We start from the raw sequence: 17,500 nt of genomic DNA on the forward strand, positions 1-17,500 counted from the left end.
ATGCCAGACTGGCCACAAACAAAAAAAAAAAGGTCAAACGCTGCTATCTATCTTCTGCTTCTGGTTCGTATTCATAATTAAGTCCACGGACGGACGGATTACGCAGCCAGCAGAAAATAAAAATGGCCAAATCATTCGCTGATCTAAAGTGGATAAGCTTACGGATTCCCAACCGCAAGGCAACGGGGTAAATGTGTGGCCAAATGATGTTCAATTAACAATAGGGAGAGAGATAGAGAGAGAGAGAGGTAGAGAGAGAGAGAGAGAGAGACTCCCCAACCGAACTACACAATTAGCTTCATGTTGGGCTGTTAGAGCTGCCGCTGGTTGGCCGCTCATTACAAGCGAAACATAATCTGACTTCCGATAGTCACTGAGCGACGACGCTGACGACGAATCGTCGGTTGCATCATCGCGACCTCGTTAGCTAACCAAATCGAAAGCCCCGAAAGCCAGCAAAAGAAAAAGAAAAAAAGGAAACGTGGAAACGTCTTTTCATCCACTAGCCGAGAGGCTCATCTGCAGACAATGCGTTTATGCTAATCACGATGCACGCTGTACGCACGCACGTACGGTCTCTAGAATTGACAGGAACAGAAGCCCATTTCCTCCTCTCTAGCGAGTGGAGTTGATTGCTGAATCACCACCATCAGTTAGTCACTGGGCCAACTGCATCGCTAAAGATAACCCACGGGGGGAGTGCATTTGCGTGATTGAAGCGCCTAATTGTGCATCGGAAGTGCGGAATGCAGCGAAATGATTCCCAAACCTCGTCGATTGCATAATCTCGTGTCTATCGGTTGGTGAGAAGACGCTGGGATCCTATCATGCATCAACGCCGCGTGATTATGATCAGATGTTATGAGCATCCATCAGTACAGGGTGCACCCTCAGATGGTTCCCTATTTTAAAGTTGAATAACTCTGTCATTTTTCAGCCTATTTTGGATAATGAACAAGTTTTATTTAGGTTATTCTTTGCCATTTTAGTAATGAATCACTTCACGTTGAAAAGTGGATTCAAATTGTCACACTTTATATTGAAAATAGTCGTTCAATAGTGAAAACTGCGATCGTGCAAAGGAGCGGCCTCCTCGTTCGCCGGCTTTGATTGAGCCGGACTTTTTTCTGTGGGTCCATTTGAAAAGTAAGGTTTATGGCAACAAACCGAAAACTATGAAACAACTTAAAGCAAATATTAGAGCTGAAATGCCAAAATAACTCCCTAAATGTTGTCAAGCAATACAAAATACCAAAAAAAGGGTAACTTTTTGTATGTCGAATGAAGGCGGGCATTTGATTGATATCATACATTGAGTTAGTTATCAATTAATTGCACAGAATAACCTAAATAAAACTTGTTCATTTTCCGAAATCGGCTGAAAAATGACACAGTTATTCAACATTAAAATCGGTAAGCACCTGATGGCGCACCCTGTATATGTTCCTTTCCATTGCCAATTGTTGCTTTCGGTGCATAGTTTTCTGTTTGATTCAATGTTTCAAAAAGTGGTAAACGGGAGCATCCTGTCCCGGCTTCCGCACTGTACAAACACATCAATCCCTTTGCTCAAAAGGGGACCCGGGGGTCATCGGTGAAAGAGCACGGTTCGAGGTTCGAGTGAGGGTGAAAGTGATGTCCCGAGCGCAAACCCCATTAAGCCATCGTGCCGGCCAAAACGGATCATACATCACTGCGCGGCTGACCTCCGTGACACTGAGTTCGTCCGACAGTCCGGCTAGTAGCATTCCAAGCAACTTCATCCCTCTTCAAAGGGTCCAATGATTCGATGGGGTGGAAGGGCACCAGTTTATCACCGTTGTCCGAAGCAACGATCAGCGGTATCGTCTCATCGTCGTCACCATATTTCCCCCGGGGGGGGCCCAAACCAAGAAAAGATGGACCGCACTGCTGCAGCAGCAGCAGCTCACGATGATGTTGATGCTGATGATGATCGTGAGTTGCAATTGATGGTGGAGCGAGCTCGGAAGCAACCGTGGCGCAAGCCATAAAGCCACCCCTACCAGCCAGTCAACTGTCGTTATGCAAGCGATGGTTTCGCTTGTGCTGCGCCTTGTCTCCCACGGTTCTCATCAGAGCATCAGATCACCCTGATGGTAGTGGTGGTGGTGGTGGTAATGTTTGGACATTTTGGGGCTGGACGCTGGGCTGCACTGCACTGCGCTTATTCCGCTAATTACGCCCAACCGGTGGATCGGTGGCTCGGTGGTTCGTTTTTGGTTTGGCACCTTGCGAGACCACGACCTTGCGACCGTGATCGCGATCTGCGTACGCACTCACTGCGTGATCGCGTGCCACATAACGGGGTGGTGGCAGGGTGGGTGGGTGGGTTGGGTTGGGTTGGCGATTATAGCAACGCTTTGTTGGGCATAATTAAATTTGGCTTGGCCACTTGATTGCCAAATGCGCTCAAAACTCAAACAACGGATTTCTGGCCAACCATCGCCGTCCATCGTCGGCTCGATGACCCTGGGTCACCTACACCAAGTCGGTAGCTGGAGCCGTCAGAGCAGGAGTCAGAGCCAGTTACTGTTGGTAACTGTTACCGCTGCTGCTACTGTCGCTACTGCATTCAGATGATCGAGATGCGCCGCGCAATTCGTTTCAACGTGTTCGGCCGTGCTCGATGGCGTAATTGCAGAATGGTTCACCGAGCGCACCGCACTCGCTACAGCTCCCGTAGATGTAATGCTTCACCGACAGTTACCAGCAGGGGGCAGGCAGGGTTTGTTGGACGTCGCATTTTGCATTCCTCGTACTGTACGCCGTACGGTCGACGGCAATCATTCAATTTTCGCAGATCCACCACAGCAGTTCTAGCCCCTGTGGGATCTGCCAATCGTTTTAAATCATCCGCCGCCGAGGAGAGCGTTCTGTTTTGATTCACGAATCCGATCCGATCCGAGCCCGGTAAAGAACGGGAGGCCGATGGTTAAGGATGGCGAGAATGCGCCGCTCTTTGAGCTGAGGAACAAATCTTCAGATCACATCCATCATCAGGATCGAGTGCGATCGAGTTTCGACACGAACCGATTGGTGTTGGAATTTGTTGCCGAGATGTTCCATAAATTTATGGACTCTATCGAGTGGAGCCCTGGGAGATGATGCAGATAGATTCACTATCAGGGAAGGGGTATTGCTGGTTCTCCTCTGGGCGTACACAAACCCAGAAATGCAATTCATCTTCTGAGGAGCATATTTGGGTTCGTTTTGCAAAGGCTCGTTACATGCTGCAACTATTGTTTCAACTTTCTATTGGTTTTAAGTGATTATAGGACCTATTTTGGTTTTCAAACGATCGACCAAAGTCACTCGAACTTCATTTTTGCATTGCGGTGCCTGTTCGTCAAATAATAGGCAAAAACATTGAGAAAGATTAACTATTTTCACTAACGATCGAGTACTCACTGCATTATGGTTTTCAAACGGCGACTCGAATTGGACCAAAAATATTCCGTCAACTTTTTCATGCGAATCCAAACCAAAATACGATACAGGTGGCAAATCTTTTGGGCAGAAAACACTTTCCTATAAACTCGAATATTTCTTATCACTATCACTATACTTTCACTTTACTATCAGCAAGGAGTAATCCACCAAAATCTAGTTTAAAAAAAATAAGCAGCTTGCCATCCGCTACCCGTAAGCACTGTCTACTGCTGTTCATACTCAACTATCGGCTGCTGCGATGATGGCGATTTTAGTGATGTATGCCTCTCGTTCTAGTTCAACTAAAAAAAAAAGTTTTCTTTTATTTATTCTCGTTCTTTTCTGGATTTTAGCTTCTGAGTTACTTGAATTGAATGTAGCAATGCCAAATATTGCCTCATCTCGTTTCGAGATATTCTCGATATTCAAATTATTCGAGATATTCAAAAAAGGTTCTTAGTTAGTCATGAGTTTGGTTCTTCGCTGTGGCTAATAAACGAGGACTTTCTAGTTAATCTCGGCTGTTATTCTATCTGAAGCAGGCCATGCAAACCTCTGATGTATCAAACATCCAAGTAAATAAATTAACACCCACGTAGTCTCAGTCAATGAGTACTTAAATTTGACAATTTATCCCACAAGGTCCCTCCTCTAACCATCCCTTTATACTCCTTCATTACCGATTCACTGCCGAAGCAGAAAGCAAACAACATATCAACAAATCTCGCAACAACCATTTAGCGCAATTAACTTCAAAACCGAACTGAACCGAACCTTCGAAAGCTGCTTCGCATAAATTTATGCGAAAAGCTCCTTTCGCACCACCGCACGTGTCAGCGTGCAGTTGGCGAACGGGTCGTCGACGTCGACGAGGAATGGTCCGCCAATCGGTCGCCACTCATCGTTACCCATATTGATGCTATTTTGGGCCATTCAATGTTGCCATCTGACCTTCCGATCGCTCCGATCATCATCAACCCAGCGCGATCCCCGCTCGACACCATATGTGTGTGATGCCACTCTCGACGTCGTACCGAGACCGCCGTTATGTTGCAACACATGTTGGAGGAAGGTTTTATGTTTTTTTTCTTTTGCTTCTTATACCTGCGTGCCTTCTTCTGTGCTGTGCTCTCTCATCAGCCGCATCATCGTAAGTGCAACGACAGCGCCAATTGCGCTGGCGGTCATCGTTTGAATCGTTCGTTCGTTATGGATCAGTTTTTGTGCTCCTCTCTCTCTCTCTTTCTGTGTATGGATAACGGCGAAACCACAACGATCGATGCTGCACCATCATTTTGGCAACCGAGGGGCAGTTGCAGGTGTTTTGTGATGAATATGTACCGTTACTGAAGAGCTCTGGTGTTGGAAATGGAGCAACCGAGGCGCCAACCACTACTGTGCAGGAACAAACAAAATCACCAAAAACGGCGATTGTACGTTCGATAATTGGGTAATGATGAGATCTTTGGTGCTTTGGTGAAACATCCGTTGCCGCTCAATCAATTACCACCGCAAAATGGTGATACAGGGTCAAACCATTAGCTTGGCCGCCCCCCTGGCGATCCGGACCAAACCGATGACCGATCCGGGGTCACCTGGCACAATGTAAGCTGTAAGATTATGCAATCTGCAGCGTTCGGTCGGCCAGTGGACCACCCAAGCAGACAAGAACAGGAAGAAGGCATTATCTAGTTGGGGCATCGAGTGGGACATGCCGGTACAAAAAAAAAAACATGTTGTCGTTGTGATCTTTGGCACATTTGCTGGTCCAGCGAGACAACTTCCGTCGTCTCCAAGATCCACAAAAAAAAAACAAAAAACCAAAGCACAGACGGAACTCGAACCGCACGAGCTGGCCTGGCCACCTTCGGGTGCTTCGATGGATGGTGCAACATCGAAAGCATGCACGAACCGATATGTTAGGACCCACCAGCATTCCTCCCGATTCCGATCGCGGTATGTGTGAGTGCGGGAAAAGGTCAACTTTCACAGTCGAAGCGAGAGCATCTTGGTTGCTACATAAGATCTAGCGATGGTCACCGATCGTCTCCATCACTGCGACTGTCACTGACAGTGAGGTGTGTATGTCTGGCGGAGGGCGGTCGGTCGAATGGATCGTGAACTAAGGGTTCACGGCATCATTACACAGAAATCGTGATAACCGGAAGGGATGGTGCTTAGACGAGATGGTTTATGCCAGGCCACCATTCCAGATCGGAGCAATCGATTGAGTGGGGGGGGGGGGGGGGCACAACGACGCAGGGGACGAGAAATGATATAAAAAGCAGCGAAGTGTCAGCGCGTGAGGGATGGACGGAAGGGGTTGCAGTTGGATTAAAAACACGCTCTTCTCGCAACCGTCACGCCGATGCACCGCTCGAAAAGCTATTGTCATCCCGTCGCCAATCCAAACGAGAGGCCCAAGCGAGCGCTTCTTCACCGCGCGCCAAACCAGACTGGATGGATGGTGATCGTGGGGAATGGGAATTTGCATAAATGCTAAATGAAAGGAAGAGCGGGCGATCTGGCGATCGATGGCGCTTTCAGTGATCGACTTTCGACTGTTAGACAATGTTGTGTCACATAACGCAACTGCTTTAAAAACAGCTGGAACAAGTCCAGCGGCGCTCATGGCGTCGCATCACTTTCGCATTCGCTCGGTGTTACGTGTCGAGACTGCGAATACTTTGTTTTTCGTTCGATAAAAACTGTAGCATTACTTGAACACACATTAAATGCTTCACGAATTTTCTTATCACCAAAAACAAAAAAAAACTAATCGTTCCTATTCCCTTCCACTTGCAGCACTTCTGGTGGCCACCGCAATCGTAAGCAACGATGGACAGTTCCTGCCGGGGCCACGCTACAGCCTGGACAACATGCCCAAGACGGGCTTCACCTGTCGTGACAAGATACTCGGCGGTTACTACGCGGACTCGGAAACCCAATGCCAGATGTTCCACGTGTGCGTCAAGGTGGCCGGAGTCGGTGTAAGTAGTAGCCGCTAGGGCGAACCATCGTGGTGCAACCGCGTAACAGTAACGGCACCACGTGAAGTGCTTGTCAAGAGGCCCAAATTCGATGCCACCGGGCGAAGGTTGCTTGGGTTTTGCTGAACGAAAACAAAGTTGACCCCTAGTTGATCCCTTTTAGAGATCCGATTCACCTTCCCCTGTGGTTCCGAGTAACGTGACATCGTCGAGACCGCTGCACAATCGAACCGCAGCAGCAGGAGGGCACCAGAAGGGCCCCAAAATAACCTCAAGTCGCGTAATAGTTTCTTACTCCCTGCAGCGCGCGTGTGACGTTGCTTTGGCATCACCGTTTACCCTCGGAGCCCTCATCTAGGACCCTGTACTAAAGGGGGGGGGGGGGGGGGGGGGTGCTCAAGCCCAAGTTCCCAAGAGACGCTAGTGACCTTTACGAGTGGCATGAACAACACGGTCGCCAGCCACTTCCACGAACGTCTACTGATGCGTCTAGCGATCAAACGATCTGCTTCGTTCGATTTGTGTGTCCCTCCCCCCCCCCCACCCTTTGGATGCTAAGCATCGTCGTGCGATCGCGACAGACCGAATGTGCGGGGCATTGGAGTGAACGTGTGATCGTGAACGCGCTCGGTGTGGCGAAGTGACACGTCCTTGTGTCCTTAACTTTGCTTGAGAGTGAGACTTTCTTTCCGCGCCCATTCGCAATCAGTTGTCACGCCAACGATGACGCCCGACGTCTGGAGTTGGTCCGCAGGGAGTGGTTATTGGAGGAGAATTCACGGAGCACAGAATGCCGTGTGCTAAGCGCACCAAACGGAACTACGATCCGACGTGCTCAAGGACACTCGACGGTAATGGGGCGAGATGGGTGTGTTGTACAGGCGAGCGATCTCGCGAACGATCGTGTGCATAGTGTGCACTGCACGACGCATTCCTAGCTAGCGGTGTTGGCGCAAAATGTCACCCGAAGGAATACATAATCAGATGATCTCACTGCAGATGGAGCGATAGGGATGCAAGAATGAGCATTATGTTGAGCAACCAGACTTGCATCTGCAGTTCATGTAAAATGGCAGCAAATGTTTTTGGTTAAAAAGCAGCTATAATTCATATCCTTTCAATTTTGTTCGGTGTTTCAAGGCACATGAGGTTGCTGAATGTTGTTTTGGATGGTGGTTTTATAGAATGAAGGTTTACTTTTATATATTATCTTCGTGAATATGAATATTTAAATGTTTATTCCTTACTCATTTGGCACCATTTCTCCTTTCCACCGAAAACTAATGAAAAATGAAAAAGCTTGAAGTAAACAGACAAAACGAAAATTTAAGGTTCACAGTTTTTGCCAATCAACTCGCTAGCCGTTTCACACCTAATGTGTCTAGTAAAAGGAAAATAAAAAAAAATAACACAGCCGATAAGGATCTTTCCCATCCCTTTCGCAAACCAAATGTCGGACGAGTGAGTAGTCGTATAGTCCGATGATGGCATATGGCCTACACCCCACACCCTGGCGAAGCAGCCGGCTGGCCATTCAAAGCATTTCGCTCCGGAGGAAAGATGTTTCCAAATCCGATCCAAGTAACCAGGTCACCACCACCGGAATCGTAAAAGTTCACACAAAGCGACGAGCTCTTTGGTATGCCACCGCCTCCCGCCAAATCTCACCATCGTCTCCGATCTGCATCGCAGTAAGCTAGGCGCGATCTTTTCGACCTTTTCACCGTCGGTTCGTCTCGTGCTCGTCAGTCAACAGTCCAGTAATTATAAATTAAAATTTCCTCCTCTCTCTCTCTCTCAAGACCCGTGGCGATCCCAAATCAATCGTTACCTCTAACTCAACCCCCTTTTGTCTTCAGATCTTCGGCCGATTAACAGTCTGAAGTCCCTGGGCGGGCTTTATTGAAAAAAAAACAATTTTCCAAACCCCAACCGCGCACGCACCGGAAAGCTGCAATTGATTAGACCACTCAGACCTCAGGCGCGCCGGTGCAATGAATGTATAATAAACGATAATTTAGGCAGATTATTGTCGATTGCAAACCCACCACCACCACCACCCAAAAGCGGCCGAAAACAAACAACCGAACCGCGAGGGAGTAGAGCGGGGAAGCGGACCACAGACCAGGTTCCCAGCCCCGTTTGCCAGTCACAATCAAGCAACCCACCGTACCCACCGTTGCTTAACCAATCAAGACCCACCCCAGGCCTCAGCGCAGTGGGGTCGAAAATGAGAAACAACTGCCACCGCGGACCCAACAATTAATCATCGGTATTCACACCGAACTGCGCCACGTGGTGGTGGTGTTGCTGCTGCTGCTCAACAGTGGTAATAACCATCATCATCATCATCATCATCATGATCATGATCATGATGATCATCGTCATCATCAGGGCAGGGACGTATCTGGCAATCTTATCTGCTGCACAGGCACCTCGGAGGTGCGTTACTTCATTTACCACAGACTGGCGACTTGACGTCAGTCAGCAGCAGTGCCCAGTGTCTGGCCTAGCCAGTCTGGCGCCACCGGGCCCGTACCCTACGCTGCCGATTGCGTCGCGTGTGTACAACCTTCGTTTGACTTCATCTTGGGTCCCACGAGCCCAGCTCCGGAGTGCGCTTCGGTGCCACTTTATGAAGGTTATCACATTGTCAGCATCACATCCAGCATCCAGCAATGGATTTAACGTGTTGCGCCACACATGACCACACACCCCACGGTGGAGCCACTTGCTAATCTAAACCGACAGGCGGTTCGGTTTCGGATTCCATTGTTCGGAGACTGCGGCACGTTCTTGCGTTGTTTGAGTTGAGGAGGTTCGGCTATCACTTGCTCGCGTATAGGGTGGCGTTCGTGTTTTCCTCGTTTTCGTTTGTTTTCTTTCTTTTTTGCTTGCTTGCTTCAAGTTGCTCACACTTTCCCACAAATTAATTATACTTTTTTTTTTGCTTAATTTCTGTGCCGTGCTGTTGCATGTTTCCTTCGCCCAGTTGTCTAATTGTTTGCCTTTTCTTCCCTTTTTCTTCCATTCGCTCTTGGTTCTCTTTACCTTGGCCAACTTTATCGTCGATGCTGGTGCGTGCGGACGGGTTCGATAGGTTCAAGATTTCCGCTTCCTTTGCCCCAATGGTACGGCTTTCGATCAGGAAGCCCAGATCTGTGCCGATTGGGGCGATGTCGACTGTGAGGCGGCCACACTGTACTACGGTAGCGACAACTTCGATCTGTACCGGCTGGGATCGGGCTTCGAGAGCAAGCGGGCACCGTACGCGGAAGAAGAGGAAGCCACCTTCCATTTGCAGCGTGCCGAAACGAGTGAGTTGAAGGGGGGGGTTTGAAGGGGCTAGGACTTTGGGGTGAAATGGCCGCTTGAGAGACCGGCACGATGTGACAGTTACTAAACCACACTCTGCTTATCCTACAGGCGATGCTCGTAGAAGCAAGCAGTACATTGTTAACCAGAGCTCCAAACCGCAACAGCCTCCGAGCCTGAATCAGATCCCTAGCCTTCAGAAACCTTCCCAGCAGCAGCAGCAGCATCATCAGCAGCAACAACAACAACAACATCATCACCATCAGCAGCAGCAGCAGCAACAACAACAGTACTATCGTCCTCCATCTACTACTGCCAGCACCACCACAACGTCGACGACAACAACGACCACTACCACCACGCCCGCTCCACCGGCTGAGAACGTCTTCTACAAGACCACCCAATACCCGACGAAGCTACATCAAAAGCATGTGGAGCACAAGCAGCATCAGCAGCTGTTGAACCAACAGCAGCTTCTACAGGCTCAGCACTATCGCCAGCTGACGGCGGTGGCCGCTACCGCCACTCCGTCTGATCGTCGACCAGCAAACGAAGAGATACGCACGACGACACCATCGTTCAATGGCGGACGCAACAACCACATTAGCAACAACAACTTTGGTCAGCAATCGGCCCCACAACAACCACAACCGAATCAGCACCAGCGTCCGGCACACAACGATCTCAATAGTAAATACGTTGCTAGTGTCTTAAGCCACTCATCACCACCATCATCTTCATCATCATCACCGAAATCATCTTCATCTGATTCATCAACTCGACGAACACGCGACTCCCCGTGACATAGACTACTTGGCACAGTTTGTTTTGGCATTTTCAGGACCCCTAACCATATTGGACTGCTTCACACCAGCCGCGATTAACAATTCAATCATCCGTTACCATTCGTGGCCATTCGAATGCTTAATCGAATCTACTGGAGCTGCCTGGTCAGTGGCCATCTTTCATAATCGTTTCTTCTTTTCTTTTCTTTTTCGTGTGTTTCCTCTTCGATTCGATCTTTCCAAATCCATCAGATGATGAGATCTTCCGTGGATCGCACAGCTCGCACTTCTTCAACAATCGCAACAACGGCAAGGAGGATTACGAGGAAGAATTCTACCGTAAAACGACAACCACGGCGCCCCGTGCAGCGACGACGGTCTCGGGAAGCGGCAACACCAACAGTAACCGCACTGCCACCGCACAGCCCGGAACTCGTGGACGCAATCGAGGACGTGGAAGTATCCGTGCGCACCATCTGAATGCTCTTCAGAATGAGCTGAAATCAACGACTCTGGCTCCGAGCACGGTAACATCCCAGCAACCTCGGCAGCAACCACAGCAACAGAGACAGCCACAACAGCAGCAGCAAAGGCAGCAACCAGTGCAACAACAGCAGCGTTTCCCGCAGCAACCAGCACAACAACAACAGCCAACCTATCAGCAGCAACCGCAGCAACCGATACGATCGGCAATACAACAATTCCCGCAACATTATCCACGTCAGCAGCAGCAGAAGCCTCAACCTCAACAGCAACAGCAGCAGCAGCAGCAATCGAACACGAAACTGCAAACCACCACTCCCGATGACTTTGTGGACATTCCAAAGATCCCAAACTTCCGGCAGCAGCCAACGACGGTGCTAAAACCCCAGCAACCGGCTGCTCCAGTGCAGAATGCACCGCAGGTAGCACCATTTAATCAGGCCATCATCTCTACTCCAGCACCTTTTGCCAGCAGACAGCCACCGCAAGCTTCCCAGCAAAACCGGAACCTCAACAATCCCTTCTACAATCCACAGCCGAAGCAACCGATCGTCACCACAACTCAAGCGCCAATCCGGGAAACGTTCAAGATAACGGTCACCAGCAACCAGCAACCACAGCAGCAGTTCAATGCCTTCAATTCCCAACCTCAACGTCAACAGTTCCCGATCACAACCAGTACGTCCAGCACAACGCAGTCACCGGTGAACAATCCGTTCCAGTTCTTCACCACACCAACCACCACCATTCGCCCGCGGGCAAGCTTCGAGGCACGCGCAACCGAGCGATCGTTCGACGAGGGTGCCATCGTGACAACGCCGCAGGAATCGCAACGTATACGTCCACAGTCGCGGGCTTTCAACGTCGTCGATCCGGGACGCTTGAGCCAGTTCAACTACAACGAGTACCAGGGTAGCCGGACGAGCACCACGACGACAACAACGGCCAGCCCTCCCCCAGCACCGACCACATTCGCACCGCTGGCCGCACAGCAGAACTTCCAGCGTCAACGGCAACCAGCACCACAGCAGCAGCAGCAGCAACAACAAAACTCTGCCTTCGTGAATCCGTTCTTCAACAGCGCACCGCAGGTCAACAAACCGGTCGCAGGACCGACGGTAGCGCCACCACAAGTTGCCATAACAACCATCGCACCGGATGTGGTACAGCGGGCCGTACCGAAGGAACGCTACCAATCGATTGCCCGTTCGGGTAACGATGGCCACACACCGTCAACGGTTAAGAAATTCTCGACACTCGTCCCGAAAAATCAGTACAATCCGACGACCTTCAAACCGAACGCCATCAGCAAAAAGGCACTGCTCCAGTTCGTCAACCAGAAGAGTGTGATCGGGATCGAAAAGTCACCGTTTGTGGAGCGTGTTACCACGACGACGGAGAAGCCAACGGTCGCACCGCAGCAACCGGCTGCAACGACGCGGTATCCCGGGTACATACCCACCATTCCACCGGTAACGGCCACATCGAAGGCCAGTGCAACCACAACCACAACGATCCGAGCTCCGTACACTACACCTTCACCCTACATTCCAACGACGATCACTCCACCGAACCGCTTCTTCCAGCCACCGGTACCGAAGGCACCAGTCCAGAAGGCCCCAAGTCAGGCTCAGTTCATCGCAGGACCAACAACGACCACTACGACCACTACGACGACGACAACGGTGAAGCCGGAAATCGATGAAGACGACGGTCAGTACCATCCGGAGCTGTACGAGAAGGACTTCTACCGGAACCGGGTGAAGGCGAAGACGGCTGCTGCTGCGGCCCTGGCGGCCGCTCGCAATACGAACGGATTGGCATCACTCTCCACGAGCGATGAGGAGGAAATCTTCCGCACCGCACACTCCCAGAACATTGCCGCCAGTGGGAACGATCTGATACTGGAGCGTGCACGTCAGGCGGCGGCCCGTATCAATGAGTTCTTCTCCTCGTCCTCCGTCAAACCGACCACAACGACGACGGTGTCGGCGGCGAGTGGACGCAATCCGGAAGCAACCACACAGAAGCAGCAGCAGCAGCAGCAGAAGCAAAGTGTCACCGCTGGAGCCGCTAAGCATCGCAAGGATGGTGGCGCCAGCCGATCCAAGTCCGCGCATGGGACCAAGGGTAGCGCGCCAAGCAACGCCACGCCACGACCATTCTCGAAGGCACCGACGATCCCACCGAACGCCACCATCACCAAGCGACCACCGGAGGATGATAGCTACGACTATGCCTACTACGACACCGCCGGCAGTCCCGATGTGCCCGAGTACGACATCATCGAGGACTTCGGGCGGAAACGTGTCTGAGCAGGCGGGTGTAGAGGTGTGTATGCGAAATGTATGTGTGCATGAGTGTATGTGTGCGAGTGACTGAGAAAAAACCGAGGGTACGCGGTTTAGGCAAACGAAAGTTGTGGTGATCGTTTTGTAGATCTAAGGCGTTGCCAAGGCAACGGATGGTGTGGTTGCCGGACGTGGACGAGACTGAATGTGTAGTGAAGCGAAGCGATAATTCAAACGAAGGGTACAGAGCCAGAGAGCCAGGCAGTGGTGAGGGAGAAAGGGGATGTGAGATAGAATGGTCCGTCCATCATACGAATATACGCTATAATACGAAGATAATATACTGCCATTAGCCATTAAGAGCGATCGCCGTCCATCGCCGGGACCGTGACCAAACCGGAGCGCGCAATGATCGGTGCAATGCCAACGATTGGCAGTCGAAGAAGGGGAAACAGAAGTTGGAGAACCCGGTGAGGAGGCCAGAGAGCCCCACTCACAAGGATCCGTAGTACCCGGAGGGGCCTACCTCTCCCCCGCAAAAGGAGCCAGTATTTGTAGTACGCTCTTTAGGAGTGGAATTATGCGTGCGTGCGTGCGTGCGTGCGTGCGTGCGTCCGTGATTCCAGTTTTATATTCGTCCCAGCTTCATCTTCAGATCCAGAATAGCTTTAAGAACTTCATTTAAATTGTCTACTACTTCATGCTTCCTTTCGTTCGTTTCATTTCGGTTTCCAGTTCTGTTCAGTCGCGCTTTCTATTACTGCATTATCCCTACCGATTCATCATTATTACCATCTAGGTACCCGGGAGTCGGTCAAAAAGCACATCATTTCAAATCCCAGTGAGGGGGATGATAATTCCTTCAAATACATGCATTAGAAAGGGCATCCTCCTCCCACAGCTTCCATGTCAACTATTCACCATGACCACCAGACCATGACGTCAGGAGGATGAGTCTTGAAATCCCGGGATGCAAGACGATTGTTGTAAATAAAGTTTTTAATCAAACATTACCCACGCGTACGGTCTCACGTTGTTTGCCATTTCATTCCACAGTAAACCGAAACGAGTAGCAACGAAGGACATTTCGGGATTTCACTACCGAGATATTTTTATTCTAAGCGCGATTGTGTTCTGTGTGTACGGTTAATGCCATCTTAACACCGATCCTTTATGCTGTTTCGCTGCACGGAATGTACAACGAGATTCTGAGGGAGTATGCAAAACATCACTGCGTCATCACTGCAGCTGGCATAAGGTGGGTTGGTTTGCGGACTAGTGCACTCCAGTTCCACCGAAATGCCATTCAAGTAAGGCACCACATCGCCAGCATAAAAAGGAATATAAAACGATTACCCAGCAGCCTTCAGCTTTTAGACTTCATTTCGTACATTTATGTTGAGTTTTACGAAACCACAAAATTAAAGTGTACAGAGAAAGAAAGAGAAACAAGTTGAAAAGTTATTATCGTAAATAAAGAGAAGGATTTATCAAACATGCTCCGTGATGCAGAGTTTGGAAAATTGCGCAAGGGAATGCGCCAGAATGAGTAGCTGTCACGGACAGACGTCGAGTATGTCCTGGTGCTTTTCCTACGCCACGGGATACAAATGGCATTCGGTTTACGTAAAAGGCCATGGGCCATAGCCGCTAGTTCCACGGATGCCCGGGCTCGCTTGACGGTCCTATTTAAGAACCATCCCAGCCGACCGTCAGTGGTTAGTATCTGTTCGCCTCTGGAGTAGAAGCCAGCACCCGGAAACGGTAGTTCGATTCATCCACATCGAAAACAAGCACCGCAGTAGAGTGCACCGTCGAGTGGTAGTGGACAGTTGCACAACGGCATCCGGTGGCGGTAATGGAGCTTTGTAAACGGTATCTATGGCTAGCTGCCTTCCAGCTACTGTGGTCACTCTGCACAGTGGAGTGTTATCCAGATGGTATAAATTTCTATAAAGGTGAGCCTTGCTTAAACCAAACCGCATCTGGTAGGGCCGTTTAATGGATCCTGTTCCGTTATTGGATCCTGAATTCTTCTTCATACCTCTATCGACAGATCTACAGCGGCTAAAAAACGACGAAGAGTTGGAGGCAGTCCTTAACGATGAATCGGTAGCGCTGCCAAGGATTCGTAAGCTAGCCTCGTGCTCGGTGATACGTACAAATGTGTCGCTAATGGTGTTGCTTTTTTAGTTTACTTCCGGACGCCCTCTTCCGCCTTTGCCGACATTGGCGACTTCGCAGGGGCGTACGAGAAGCGGACAGTGAACAAATACAAAAGTGAGTTCCGCGGGCGGCAATTGCACGTCGTATGGTAGGCCTCATCTTCCTCTGATCTCGGCAGATATGATGCTAAACAAGGATAGTCTCGACATTCCGCTGATGGATGATGTGGAGCAGACGAAGGAAGCAACGCGGTTCTTCTTTCCACGCGTCACACCGAAGCGATCGCCGGGAGCCATCCTGAGCTGGGCTATTCCGGCCGCCAATCGAGTGTAAATAATCAGTCCTCCATGTTTCTCCCTCGGTCGTGATAACTCTGTCCGTCCCGCATGGTCCATCCTCCATCGGTCCATCTACCCGTCGGCCAAGCGATGCAGCTCTAATCACATTTGCGGTGCAATCATTTCAGGCGTGTCGTCAGCACAAACTATCGGCCACCGGGTATTAATCGGCCTGCGGCCTAGATCCTACCACCTTTCGAGGATCCTGCTTGAGGATGGGTCTATCGGTTCCATCGGCCCTCCCACGTAGCGGACGAGTAGTTGGGGCGAGCTACTACTGGACACCAACAACAAATGTAAGCATCTGCGCTGGCTTCAAACTGCAGTGTAACTATTTTTAAGTCGTTTCATCAATAACATCAATATGGATTCATGTAGTTCCTCAGGTTCTGCTAATAAAACAAAACCGAATGGCTTGTATTATAAACATAAATGGAGCGGATGGTTTTGGTTTTCTTTCCTTAAAAAGTGTTCGTCATTTGCCGTTGATTTTATCCGTTTTGCTTCTTGCGTATCATTGCGTAGTCTCACTTCGGTGTGGTTAATTGAATCGTATCTTGAAGCATTTTGAATTATTTTCGAGAATTTAGGGAAAAATGTTTCTTGAAACTATCAAGAAACCACCGGAAAATACTTGAAGATCATTTAAGGTGTAGGGGAATGAGATCTTGTGCGGCGGGCAGGCTGCAACAGATGAAATTGCTGAATAAACCCTTCTCACCATGCACCACCAATTTTGGAGTGACGTGTTCGTTTTTGTTGCAGGAAAAATAGTGTAAAATTATGCACAGTTCGGATTGCATAATAAAAATATGATCAAAAAGATTATATTTTCCTGTTATTTCTGATGATTATTTCCGATAGCCTATCCCATAGTTTATTCAGCAATTCAGCAATTCACCACGAATCCGCCGGTTTTTCACCACTTCGAGTTTGAACAGTTTTCTTGAACCCGCCTCCTGGTAAAACATTACTTTTATATTTTGGAAATAGAATAGAATTCGTCAATATATGAAGTATTCTCCAACAGAATGTCGTCGCTACTCTGAATTTCAGCATCGATAGAAAGGAAAGCCACCGCTGAAAACGGGTTCCCAAAGTATCCTAGTTGGCGGCGGTTCCGTATTCACGACAAGTAAAACAGAAATCGTTCCAGTAAGCCGTGTACAGAAAGGTTTTTAAAGGTGTACCAACGAAATGTTACGCAAAGGCATGTACTGCTAAAGTAAATGCAAAAATACGGCTCCTCTTCTACTGGCTAATAAAATCCATCGGTCATCCACTACAGATCTACAAACTATCACGATGAACGTTGGAGAATTGAAAGAATATACTGCGGAAAAGGGTAAGAAAAAGCAAGAAATCAATTTATGCTTCATGTTCAAATCGAAATATGAAACTCCTTTCAGCTGCCAAGGATGCTGCCGCGGATGGAACTGTTTCTTCCGATAAGAAGCCACGGGCAGGAAGCAAACGGTCGAAGGATGCTAATCCGCGCCAGGAAAGTAAGTTCGATCTGATCAATCGCGTAAGCTGGCTAGCAAGTATGGTTTCTAAGCATACTTTGTTTTTTCTTCCTCCCAGAGATGGTGGCGTTGAACAAAACATCGCTGGATCATCAAATTAGACAACTTCACAATCGCATACTAGAGCTGAACGAAAGAACGGTTCTGGAACTGGCA

The 17,500-nt window shown here is 49.4% G+C and overlaps 3 protein-coding genes across 6 annotated transcripts in view; all 3 read left to right on the top strand.

Annotated features, from left to right (window-relative positions):
- LOC126581008 (mucin-2-like) overlaps positions 1-14,313 on the top strand; it is a 19,118-nt gene extending 4,805 nt beyond the window's left edge. For all 4 annotated transcript variants that reach the window (XM_050244400.1, XM_050244398.1, XM_050244399.1 and 1 more), the window contains exons 3-6: positions 6,256-6,440; positions 9,541-9,757; positions 9,867-10,445; positions 10,793-14,313. In XM_050244400.1, the coding sequence (XP_050100357.1) occupies positions 6,256-6,440; positions 9,541-9,757; positions 9,867-10,445; positions 10,793-13,338 (3,527 nt within the window). In that variant the 3' untranslated portion in view covers positions 13,339-14,313. The remainder of the gene's footprint in view (positions 1-6,255; positions 6,441-9,540; positions 9,758-9,866; positions 10,446-10,792) is intronic.
- A 741-nt stretch (positions 14,314-15,054) lies between these two features.
- LOC126581013 (uncharacterized) lies at positions 15,055-16,232 on the top strand. The gene is made up of 5 exons (XM_050244413.1): positions 15,055-15,272; positions 15,371-15,445; positions 15,508-15,594; positions 15,659-15,809; positions 15,947-16,232. Exons 1-5 carry the CDS (start codon positions 15,173-15,175, stop codon positions 15,999-16,001), a joined length of 468 nt encoding a protein of 155 aa, XP_050100370.1. The 5' UTR covers positions 15,055-15,172; the 3' UTR covers positions 16,002-16,232.
- A 514-nt stretch (positions 16,233-16,746) lies between these two features.
- Positions 16,747-17,500, top strand: part of LOC126581015 (uncharacterized) — an 861-nt gene continuing 107 nt past the window's right edge. Inside the window, exons 1-5 of the mRNA XM_050244415.1 lie at positions 16,747-16,780; positions 16,849-17,028; positions 17,107-17,163; positions 17,228-17,323; positions 17,403-17,500. The exon at positions 17,403-17,500 is cut by the window's right edge and continues 107 nt beyond it. Of these exons, the coding sequence (XP_050100372.1) occupies positions 17,016-17,028; positions 17,107-17,163; positions 17,228-17,323; positions 17,403-17,500 (264 nt within the window). The 5' untranslated portion in view covers positions 16,747-16,780; positions 16,849-17,015. The remainder of the gene's footprint in view (positions 16,781-16,848; positions 17,029-17,106; positions 17,164-17,227; positions 17,324-17,402) is intronic.

Source organism: Anopheles aquasalis, chromosome 2 (assembly GCF_943734665.1).
Source record: "Anopheles aquasalis chromosome 2, idAnoAquaMG_Q_19, whole genome shotgun sequence".
Lineage (NCBI taxonomy): Eukaryota > Metazoa > Arthropoda > Insecta > Diptera > Culicidae > Anopheles > Anopheles aquasalis.

Coding starts and splice junctions, on each gene's coding strand:
- LOC126581013 (XM_050244413.1), top strand. CDS start 15,173: ATGGAGCTTTGTAAACGGTATCTATGGCTAGCTGCCTTCCAGCTACTG. Junction 15,273..15,370: donor TGGTATAAATTTCTATAAAG/GTGAGCCTTGCT, acceptor CTCTATCGACAG/ATCTACAGCGGCTAAAAAAC. Junction 15,595..15,658: donor GACAGTGAACAAATACAAAA/GTGAGTTCCGCG, acceptor TGATCTCGGCAG/ATATGATGCTAAACAAGGAT.